This window comes from Hemiscyllium ocellatum, chromosome 12, assembly GCF_020745735.1.
Source record: "Hemiscyllium ocellatum isolate sHemOce1 chromosome 12, sHemOce1.pat.X.cur, whole genome shotgun sequence".
Taxonomy (NCBI): Eukaryota; Metazoa; Chordata; class Chondrichthyes; order Orectolobiformes; family Hemiscylliidae; genus Hemiscyllium; species Hemiscyllium ocellatum.
Window position 1 is genome coordinate 101,895,395 of NC_083412.1, and position 12,248 is coordinate 101,907,642.

Below are 12,248 nucleotides of genomic sequence, written 5' to 3' on the forward strand. Positions count from 1 at the left end.
GCTCCTTCATCAGGTGATCCTGATGAAGGAGCCTGATGAAGGAGCGTCGCTCCGAAAGCTAGTGTGCTTCCAATTAAACCCGTTGGACTATAACCTGGTGTTGTGTGATTTTTAACTTTGTACACCCCAGTCCAACACCGGCATCTCCAAATCATGACTGTTTTACTATGCACTTCTAAGTATCCCATAATCTCATACCAACGATGCAGGTCAGACAAACTGGCCCTTACTTTCCTGTGTTCTGTTGCCTTCCCTTCTTAAACAGAGGTGTTAGATTAGCTGTGATTGTATTAAATAGGATAGTGAAGAAGGCGTTTGGTATGCTTTCCTTTATTGGTCAGAGTATTAAGTACAGGAGTTGGGAGGTCATGTTGCAGCTGTACAGGACATTGGTTAGGCCACTGTTGGAATATTGTGTGCAGTTCTAGTCTCCTTCCTATCGGAAAGATGTTGTGAAACTTGAAAGGGTTCAGAAAAGATTTACAAGGAAGTTGCCAGGGTTGGAGGATCTGAGCTACAGAGAGAGGCTGAACAGGCTGGTTCTGTTTTCCCTGGAGCGTCGGAGGCTGAGGGGTGACCTTAAAGAGGTTTACAAAATTATGAGGGCATGGATAGGATAAATAGACAAAGTCTTTTCCCTGGGGTCGGGGAGTCCAGAACTAGAGGGCATAGGTTTAGGGTGAGAGGGGAAAGATATAAAAGAGACCTAAGAGGCAACTTTTTCATGCAGAGGGTGGTACGTTTATGGAATGAGCTGCCAGAGGATGTGGTGGAGGCTGGTACAATTGCAACATTTAAGAGGCATTTGGATGGGTATATGAATAGGAAGGGTTTGGAGGGATATGGGCCGGGTGCTGGCAGGTGGGACTAGTTTGGGTTGGAATATCTGGTCAGCATGGACAGGTTGGACCGAAGGGTCTGTTTCCATGCTGTACATCTCTATGACTTAATGGTGAAGAAGGCTTAAGGAGCTGAATTGCGTACTGCTGTGCCTATTATGTTCTAGGAAAATTTCAAGTCATTGAGGTAGTCACTTTCTTCTAAGTTAATGTGGGATATCTAGTTTAGATACCTATCCTACACAGGTTCAGGAGCTGCGAGCAAAGAATGGGGCAAACCCTAACAAAATGAACACACTCAATTGTTAAAATTAAATCTGAGATGACCTTTCACCATGCGGTGGACAGTGTTATATGGCTGGGTAAAATGTTCCACCTTCTTGCATGTACAATGGAAGTACTTTAGCTCTGACCTCACTGTTCTGAAGAAAGTGTGTTTCACATCATGGCGTTGTGTGCGTAGAAATGTTTCCATTATTTTGAAACCAAAAACTTTGGTAATGTATGCGTCTTATATTAGAGTAGTGTCTAAGAAATTGATGCTTCTGTCTGTGCAAGGCTCACTAGGATGTTGTCATTGCTTCATAGAGCTTGGATATTTATTGATGATATTGATGAATCCTAGTTCTGTTCATGCAATATTCCATATATCAACACCAATGCCAAAGCGGAATGTTATGGCATTATCTAACGAATGAAAATCCAAGAGGAGGCTGGAGAAAATCTTAGCTGCAAATGTGTTGCTGGTCAAAGTACAACAGGCCAGGCAGCATCTCAGGAATAGAGAATTCGACGTTTCGAGCATAAGCCCTTCATCAGGAATAAGAGAGAGAGAGCCAAGCAGGCTAAGATAAAAGGTAGGGAGGAGGGACTAGGGGGAGGGGCGATGGAGGTGGGATAGGTGGAAGGAGGTCAAGGTGAGGGTGATAGGCTGGAGTGGGGTGGGGGCGGAGAGGTCAGGAAGAGGATTGCAGGTTAGGAGGGCGGTGCTGAGTTGAGGGAACCGACTGAGACAAGGTGGGGGGAGGGGAAATGAGGAAACTGGAGAAATCTGAATTCATACCTTGTGGTTGGAGGGTTCCCAGGCGGAAGATGAGGCGCTCCTCCTCCAGCCGTCGTGTAGTTGTGTTCTGCCGGTGGAGGAGTCCAAGGACCTGCATGTCCTCGGTGGAGTGGGAGGGAGAGTTAAAGTGTTGAGCCACGGGGTGATTGGGTTGGTTGGTTCGGGCGGCCCGGAGGTGTTCTCTGAAGCGTTCCGCAAGTAAGCGGCCTGTCTCACCAATATAGAGGAGGCCACATCGGGTGCAGCGGATGCAATAGATGATGTGTGTGGAGGTACAGGTGAACTTGTGGCGGATATGGAAGGATCCCTTGGGGCCTTGGAGGGAAGTGAGTGTGGAGGTGTGGGCGCAAGTTTTACATTTCCTGCGGTTGCAGGGGAAAGTGCCGGGGGTGGAGGTTGGGTTGGTGGGGGGTGTGGATCTGACGAGGGAGTCACGAAGGGAGTGGTCCTTGCGGAACGCTGATAGGGGAGGGGAGGGAAATATATCCTTGGTGGTGGGGTCCGTTTGGAGGTGGCGGAAATGGCGGCGGATGATACGTTATATGCGGAGGTTGGTGGGGTGGTAGGTGAGAACCAGTGGGGTTCTGTCTTGGTGGTGGTTGGAGGAGCGGGGCTCAAGGGCGGAGGAGCGGGAAGTGGAGGAGATGCGTTGGAGGGCATCGTCGATCACGTCTGGGGGGAATCTCCGGGCCGCCCGAACCAACCAACCCAATCACCCCGTGGCTCAACACTTTAACTCTCCCTCCCACTCCACCGAGGACATGCAGGTCCTTGGACTCCTCCACCGGCAGAACACAACTACACGACGGCTGGAGGAGGAGCGCCTCATCTTCCGCCTGGGAACCCTCCAACCACAAGGTATGAATTCAGATTTCTCCAGTTTCCTCATTTCCCCTCCCCCCACCTTGTCTCAGTCGGTTCCCTCAACTCAGCACCGCCCTCCTAACCTGCAATCCTCTTCCTGACCTCTCCGCCCCCACCCCACTCCAGCCTATCACCCTCACCTTGACCTCCTTCCACCTATCCCACCTCCATCGCCCCTCCCCCTAGTCCCTCCTCCCTACCTTTTATCTTAGCCTGCTTGGCTCTCTCTCTCTTATTCCTGATGAAGGGCTTATGCTCGAAACGTCGAATTCTCTATTCCTGAGATGCTGCCTGGCCTGCTGTGCTTTGACCAGCAACACATTTGCAGCTGTGATCTCCAGCATCTGCAGACCTCATTTTTTACTTGGAGAAAATCTTAAGTGGTCTCAATAAATAAAGATGACTTATTTTGACTCTTGGGTCAAACATACAACACATGGACTGCATACATATAGAACACAGAACATAGAAAAGTACAGCACAGAACAGGCCCCTTAGGCCCACGATGTTGTGCCAAGATTTAATCCTAATGTAAAATATCGTAACTTAACCTACACACCCCTCAACTCACTGCTCTCCATGTGCATGTCCAGCAGTCACTTAAATGTCCCTAGTGACTCTGCTTCCACCACCACCGCTGGCAGCACATTCCATGCAGTTACAACACTCTGAGTAAAGAACCTACCTCTGATGTTCCCTTTATACCTTCCTCCTAATATCTTAAAACTATGACCCATCGTGCCAATCAATCCTGCCCTGGGGAAAAGTCTTTGGCTATTGACTCTATCCATGCCTCTCATTATCTTGTATATCTCAATCAGGTCACCTCTCTTCATCCTTCTCTCCAGCGAGAAAAGTCCAAGCTTATCAACCTTTCTTCATAAGACAAGCCCTCCAGTCCAGGCAGCATCCTGGTAAACCTTCTTTGCACCCTGTCCAAAGCCTCTGTATCTTTCTATAGTAGGGCGACCAGAACTGGACACAATATTCCAAGTGTGATCTCACCAGGGACTTGTAGAGCTGCAGCAAAACCTCGCCGCTCTTAAACACGAACCCCTGTTAATGAAAGCCAAAACACCGTATATTTTCTTAACAACCCTATCCACTTGGGTAGCAACTTTGAGGGATCTATGTACTTGCGCACCCAGATCCCTCTGCTCCTCCACACTGCCAAGAATCCTGTCATTAATCTTATATTCAGCATTCAAGTTCGACCTTCCAAAGTGCATCACTTCACATTTATCCAGGTTGAACTCCATCTGCCATTTCTCAACCCAGCTCTGCATCCTGTCAGTGTCACGCTGCAGCCTGCAGTAGCCCTCAATACTATCAATGGCACCTCCAACCTTTGTGTCATCGGCAAATTTACTAACCCACCCCTCAACCTTCTCATCCAAGTCATTTATAAAAACTACAAAGAGCAGAGGCCCAAGAACAGAGCCCAGTGGGACACCACTCAACACTGACCTCCAGGCAGAATACTTTCCATCTACAATCACCCTCTGCCTTCTGCCAGCCAACCAATTCTGAATCCAGATATCCCATACTTCCTGACTTTATGAATGAGCCTACCATGGAGAACCTTATCAAATGCCTTGCTGAAGTCCATATACACCATATTCACTGCTCAATCTTTGTCAACCTGTCTTGACACCTCCTCGAAGAACTCAGTAAGATTTGTGAGGCATGACCTGCCCCTCACAAAGCCATGCTAGCTGCCTTTAATCACGCTATGTGTTTCCAAATAGTCATAAATCCTATCTCTCAGGATTCTTTCCAAAACTGACATAAGACTGACTGGTCTGTAAATGTCAGGGATTTCCCCATTCCCCTTCTTCAAAAGAGGAACAACATTCGCTTCCCTCCAATCCTCCAGTACGACTCCCGTGGAGAGTGAGGAAGCAAAGATCTTCACCAGTGGCTTAGCAACCTCCTTTCTCACTTCCCGTAGCAGCCTGGGATAAATCTGGTCTGGCCCTGGGGACTTATCAATCTTAATGAAGCCAAAATTTCCAGCACATCAACTTCATTTATATGAATATATAAAACTGGGAGTAAAGCATTCGGTCCCTCTAACTTGCGCCACTATTCTATAAGATCAGGCTTGATTGTGGTCTTAACTCCACATTCCTGCCCACCCTGAGAATCTTTGAAAACTGCTGTATCCAGTAGAAATATACACTGGGCCTCCCAGTTGGCATTCTTCCGTTGAAGCGACGAATACTTAATGTAGTGGTTCAAGAAGGCTGCGAGCCTTTCCATCGAGCGGGTTCCACACAGTCATGGGCAAGTGTGATCTTACTGTCGTTCCTCACTTCCCATGCTCATGCTCATTCAGGTTTCACACCTTGTCATTATACAGATTAATGTTTCCTGCCTCAATTTTGTTCTGTAGTTATGCTGATTGGCTGCGGGGCATTAGTGAATGGACCATATGCACTCATCACAACTGCAGTGTCTGCTGATTTGGTGAGTACTAAATGCTCTTCCACCAGAACAACAGCCATGATCATGTCCAAGGCTGGCTCAGATCTTCATAATTCGCACTTACACTGGGGCAGGTGACCCAAACTTTAACCACAGAGTTTGGTTTTAAGGAGCATTGTAAATGGGCTGAGAGAGATTGATGAAGATATGTGAGGGAAATGTGGATGAAAAACTACTGATGATGGGTTGGAGGATGTGAGCATTGGAGGAAAGCCAGGGTTGAAGTTTGCAAACTTGGACTATTTTGGAGAGATGAAGACACGAGGCATTCTTCCAACCTTACTCTCATGTAGATCCACTGATTCTCTTCAATGCACACAGCAGCTGTGCCTTCAGCATTCCAGGCTTTAGTCTGTGGAAAACTCTCCCTAAGACACTCCTGTCTCACTATTTTTCCTGACCAACCTGTTCATTACCTCCCAGATATCCCCATCTTCCATTTTTGTCAGATATTTCAGAAATGTACAATAGAACTTGTTTCTATTAACTGCCTATATTGCGAGGAACCTGTGGCTGTAAATTTATATTTTTCCAGGCAACTCCTAACTGAAACAGAAATAATCTGATGAATCAGCAATAAACCAGTCCTTATATCTGTAAATGTTTCACTTGACTATTTTACAAAGACATTTGTCTTTCTGTAATCAAGACAGATTACAGCCTACGTTGAATTGTTTTTTCCCAGTGAACCACATGGGTTCCCTTTAAAACCATGAGAAAATCCTTGTGTAATCTCTAAAGTGTCTGAATGGTTCAATATCTTCCTGCTGTCTGCGTAGCCCAAAAATATAGATATCCATATATACTTTCCCCAGCTCTTTGTTGTCTTTTGTATTGTAGAATGCCATCAGTTTTAAACAATGGAATCTTGTGGCTTTATTCCTTTTATAAATCACAAGAAGTTTGCAGTCTTCCAGTCAGAAAAAACCATTTCAGGAAATATAAGTACAAGCTGTGTAGTTAAACTGAATGTTTCAGCAACATTCCTCACTAATACAGACCCAAATGTCTTCTATCTTGAATATAATTTGTGATTTGTTCTTGGTTTGGGATTTTCCTGTTTGCCTGAGGTGAGAAGACCAATGGGATTGTATTTGACCTGGTTAGTGCTTCTATTGCATAGGCTAGGTACCCCGAAAATTGCCACTGACAATTCTGCTCTTTTAATCCTGAATGATTTCTGATTTCAGGGCACACACAAGAGTTTAATGGGAAATTCCAAAGCTCTGTCCACTGTGACTGCGATCATTGATGGTACTGGCTCCATTGGTAGGTGTTTGAACATCCCTGCTGCATTACACAACATATCACCATTACACCATATCACCATGATTTGGAAACACCGGTGTTGGACTGGGGTGGACAAAGTTAAAAATCACACAACACCAGATTATAGTCCAACAGGTTTATTTGGAAGCACTAGCTTTGGGAGCGCTGCTCCTTCATTGTCCACAAACACCTGATGAAGGAGCAGCGCTTCGAAAGTTAGTGCTTCCAAATAAACCTGTTGGGCTATAACCTGGTATTGTGTGATTTTTAACCATGTCACCATTACACCTGATCCTGTCATTCCAAGAGATGGTTTAGGCAATTCACTCAATCCACCCATTTTTTTCATGGGCAGGTTGCGATGTGAAGAAGCATGATTGAAATGTATTAATTAATCTAGGAATGTCACCTAAGACCCAATTAAAACTAATCACAGCACATATCAATCATACACTGATGATTATTTGTTTCATACTTCACATTGCTAGCTGATAACACAGACAACTAGTTAAACTAGATCCATTCAGTAGACTTCAGAACTATGACTACCACATATTTGGGTTAGGATTATCGCAGACTAAATACATCAGGATTGTTTTTCACGAGTTGAACTTAAAAGAGAAACGCTGACTTCACTGAAATAATAACAGCTGGTTACTGTCAGGAGTGTGATGGAATACTCCCCACTTTCCTGAGTGGGTGAAACTCCCAACAACACTCAAGAAGCTTGACACCATCCAGGACAAAGCAGCCCCCACATGATTAGCACCACATCCACAAGCATCCACTTCCTCCACCACTGACGCTCAGTAACAGCAGTGTGTACTATGTACAAGACGCACTGCAGAAATTCACCAAAGATCCTCAGACTGCACCTTACAAATCCATGACCACTTCCATCTGGAAGGACAAGGGTAGCAGTTACATGGGAACACCACTTCCCTGCAAATTCCCCTCTCAGCCACTCACCATCCTGACCTAGAAATATATCACCGTTCCTTCACTGTCACTGGGTCAAAATCTCGGAATTCTCTCCCTAAGGGCATTGTGGGTCAGCCCACAGCACATGGACCACAGTGGTTCAAGAAGGCAGCTAGGACAGGAGATAAATGCTGGCCAGCCAGCAACATCCACATCCAAAAAATTAATATTAAAAAAAACGATATGTATCAAATGTATCTGTCCATGCTGTATTAGGAATGTGATCACTGCAGAGTCTTTGTGAAAACCAAGTCCCAGTTTCACACTGAGGGCATTCTCCATTGTATCATATTGTATCATGACTGTGTTGAATGGGACGGATTAGGAACAGGGAAAAAAACAAATTCCTGGAAAAGCTCTGGGTCTGGCAGCGTGTGTGGAGAGAAATCAGAGTTAATGTTTCGGATCCAGTGTCCCTTCCTCAGGACTGATGGTAGCTGGGTTAAAGTTGGTTTTTATGCAGAATATAGTTGGACGTGGGGGGGTAAGGAGTGAACAATAGGTGGAGATGAAGCCCAAAGAGAGAGCATGACGGTTGGATAGACAAAGAGCTGATAATGATCAGCCTGGGGGAATGAATAGCTGCTAATGGGACTACTGGTGGCTACAGTTAGTGGTGTGTAATGGCAGACCATGTGATAATAAGGCCTAGTGTGTGGGGGTTGGGGTAAGGGCCTGGGTGAAAGTGTCTCAAGCATGTTGAACTCAATATTGAGTCCGAGGCTGTAAAGTTCCCAAACAGAAAATGAGGTCTTGTTCTTCTAGCTCGAGCTGAGCTTCCCTGGAGCATTGTAGCAAGTCTGACACAGCAGTCGGCCAGGGAACAGGGTGGGGTGTTGAAGTGACAGGCAACTAGAAGCTCAGGGTCTTTTTTACGAACTGCAAAGCAGTCACCCAGTCTATGCTTTGTTTCCCCAATGTTGAGGAGACCACATTGTGGGCACCGAATGCAGTAGACTAGATTGTGAGAAGTTGCAGGTAAAGTGCTGCCTCACCTGGAAGATATGTTTGGGCCGTTGGGTACTGAGGAGGGAGGAGGGAAATGGGCAGGTGTTACACCTTCAGAGGTTGCAGGGGAAGGTTCCCTGAAGCTATGGGGGGATGTGGGAGTGAAGGTGGAGTGGACCAGGGTTCTCCAGAGGTCCTTGTGGAAGTCTAACAAGGGAAGGGGAGGCGAATATATGTCTGGTGGTGGCATCCCACTGGAGGTGGGGGAAATGGATGTGGATGTTGGTGGGAAGGTAGGTGAGGACTAGGGGGACCGTATCGCTGTTGTAGGAGAGGGGAGAGGGGATGAAGGCTGAAGAGTGGGAGATGGATCAGACCCAGCTGAGTGCCCTGTCAACACGGTGCTGGCGAATCCTCGGTTGAGGAAGAAGGTGGACATTTCAGAGATCCCCTTATTGAAGATGGCATCATCAGAACAGAAGTGATGGAGATGAAGGATCTGGGAAAATGGAATAGCGTCTTTAAAGGAAGCAGGGTGTAAGGGTGTGTAGTCACGGTAACTGTGGTTGTAGTTTGGATTAAGAACAGGTCTTACAGCTCAAAACTGACCATCCATGAGATGCTTTGGATGATTTTGGTTCCTGAACACAACCCCTCTCAGTTTTAAAATTGTTCTAGTTAGTATGTATTATTGTCCTTAGCACTTCACTGCATCATATCCAAGGTCAGAAGTCATATGACACCAGGTTATAGTCCAACAGGTTTATTTGAATTCACAAGCTTTCCAAGCACTGCTCCTTCATCAGGTCAGCTATAACCTGGTATCGTGTGTCCTCTACATCATAGGAGGAGAAAGTGAGGACTGCAGATACTGGAGATCAGAGCTGAAAATGTGTTGCTGGAAAAGTGCAGCAGGTCAGGCAGCATCCAAGGAGCAGGAGAATCGACGTTGAGAGGAGAGGCTCATGCCCGAAACGCCGATTCTCCTGCTCCTTGGATGCTGCCTGACCTGCTGCGCTTTTCCAGTAACACATTTTCATCTCTACATCATATCCAATAAAGCTGTCAATTTAATCACAGTTGCAGTACTTCTGAAATCCTGCTTCAGGTCTCATTTCTGGCTACAATGTTTGGTGTGTGTGTGTTATTAATCTTTTGTGCCTATTCCCTTTTATTTAACATGTCACCTCCAATAGTGCAGCTGGTGTTACCCTTGGGACTGTAAATGTAAATATTTATCAATGGCAACTCAACTTAATTTAGATTATGCAAGTTAATGCCCATTACAAAATGCAACATGATCATGATAAAGATTGTCCATTTTTCCTGCTAGTATCTGCTGCTCCTGAGCCATCAAGGATCTTTGAGATAAATGTGTGTCTCTGTCCATAATTTTTGCAGTTTCCTATTGTTGTTGCGCTGTCATGCTCAGGAGATTGACGGACTCTTGTTTTATCTTTCTTTCACCTACAGGTGCTGCTTTAGGACCTCTGTTAGCAGGGCTCATCTCTCCCACAGGGTGGAACAATGTTTTTTATATGCTGATGGTTGCAGATGCCTTTGCTTTTTTGGTGAGTAGAAATACGTTGTCCATTATCTCACTCTCAATAGCTAATCATCTTTTTTATGTTAGACATGCGGAACCCTCCAAGCACTTTCCAGAATTGCTAATACATCCTGCTTCTGCACCCCAATCCCATCTAGTCGAGTAGCCTGTATCTCAGTATTCTCCTTGACGACATTGTCTTTCTCCAGTGTGAATACTAATGAAAAATATTCATTTAGCGTTTCCCCATCTCCTCGGACTCCACACACAACTTCCCACTTCTGCCCTTGATTGGCCTTAATCCTTCTCTAGTCATTCTTTTATTCTTGATATACCTATAGAAAGCTTTAGGGTTTTCCAGGATCCTATCCACCAAAGACTTCTCATGGCCTCTCCTGGCTCTTCTTAGCTCTCTCTTTAGGTTCTTCCTGGCTAACCTGTAACTCTCAAGCACCCTAATTGAGCCATCTCATCTCATCCTAACATAAGCCGCTTTCTTCCTCTTGACAAGAGATTCAGCTTCTTTAATAAACCACAGTTCCCTCACTCGACCACATTCTCCCTGCCTGACAGGTGCATACTTATCAAGGACACGCAGGAGCTGTTCCTTGGATAAACTCTACATTTCAATTGTGCCCATCCCCTGAAGTTTACTTGCCCATTCTATGCATCCTAAGTCTTGCCTAATCACATCGTAATTACCTATTCCCCCAACTATAACTGTTGCCCTGTGATATATACCTATCCCTTTCCATCGCTAAAGTGAACTTAACCAAATTGTGGTCACTATCACCAATGTGCTCACCTACCTCCACATCTAATACCTGGCCAGGTTCATTACCCAGTACCAAATCCAAATCATTTTGGAGGAGGGGCCATTTTAATGCAGAAAAAGCTCAGAAGCTTAACAGGAGACTAAGTAGGTTAAGTAATGTTTAGGTATTAAGAGGCACTAAGAGGCCTGGAATCCAGACATTATAGTCAATGGCCATAAAGCACATTAACTGCTGCTGGAGGAGACGTATCAGTTCCTTCAGAGACAGATTGGTGGCTGAAGTCCCTAGCCATCATCAGTTCAGTTTCACGGTTCAGGAAGCTCTTAGCTGGCGGTTAAGGGACAGCTGCACTATGTGCTTCAGTGCAGATAGAGGAAAATCAGAGACACTCTGTATTTCTCAGAAGTAACCAGAGAGCTTGCTCAGATCTATAAGTCACCCATGATGATGAATTGCAAATCCAGGACAAATGAGGTCAATTCAGCTCTTATTTCCTGAAGTTATTCATAGGCCTGAGGACACATAGGCCAGGAGAATGGCTTACCACATTTGGCTAAGATCAATTTGTCAAAGGTTCACCCCAAGGAAGGCTGTAGAGAAGGGCAACAGAAAATGGAGTCAATGTTGTCACCAGTAGCCTAACCAGTGGCTGGTGTTCAGGGATGTTTCCAGTTGCTAAACCAAACAGCTCCCTACAATCTGAACAGACCTGAGCCAGTTGAACCAGGCTGTGAAAAGGCTCAGAAGCTTAACAGGAGACTAGATAGGTGAAGTAATGTTTAGGACTTAAGAGGCACTAAGGGATCCCATGACATTGACAGATGAAAACCTGGTGATGTTCACAAGGATTTTGGTTTTTGCTGAGGGTATGGAAAGTCCTGCTTCCTTGGCCATGTAGATACTAGCAACTGTTATCAGCAAACTCAGAAAACAATTGCAGACTGATACAGGACGACTGTCTGAAAGGTTGGCCAGTTTATAGTCTCAAAGATTTTATTCTCAAACAGCAATTCAGACAATGTCTGTACTTCAGAGCCCTGGACAATGTGTTTTTCCATAATGAAGGACTAAGCAAACCCAGAATTCTGCAGCTCAACATCCTCCTACACTTCAGCTAAGAAGATTGGCTATCACCAAGTACCAGGCCAGAGCACAGAATTTGGTCATGGATCCCTAAGGCCATTGAGGAAATGATTTATCACTCCATCACTATAGATCAAACTGCAAAGATACCACTTATTCCTGTTTGGATGGTGGGAGTGCCTCCGAATGAATCTTTATACCTTCCAAGTGAAAATTTGCCTCATCACTGTTGATTATTATTTAAAATGAATCATAGTCTCGGCTACTGGTACTGCTCGGCTCAGGGGAGTCCCCACCACTCACTCCATTCCAAACTTGATGACTGCTTTCAACACCAAAACCAGTGGCTTTATGCACACACATGTCTACCCAGATACCTGGAGGCTAATAGG

General features: G+C 45.4%; 1 protein-coding gene across 2 annotated transcripts in view; it reads left to right on the forward strand.

Annotated features, from left to right (window-relative positions):
* slc37a1 (solute carrier family 37 member 1) overlaps nucleotides 1-12,248 on the forward strand; it is a 109,937-nt gene that overhangs the window by 75,640 nt on the left and 22,049 nt on the right. For both annotated transcript variants that reach the window (XM_060833886.1, XM_060833887.1), the window contains 3 exons: nucleotides 5,162-5,235; nucleotides 6,444-6,522; nucleotides 9,925-10,022. In XM_060833886.1, the coding sequence (XP_060689869.1) occupies nucleotides 5,162-5,235; nucleotides 6,444-6,522; nucleotides 9,925-10,022 (251 nt within the window). The remainder of the gene's footprint in view (nucleotides 1-5,161; nucleotides 5,236-6,443; nucleotides 6,523-9,924; nucleotides 10,023-12,248) is intronic.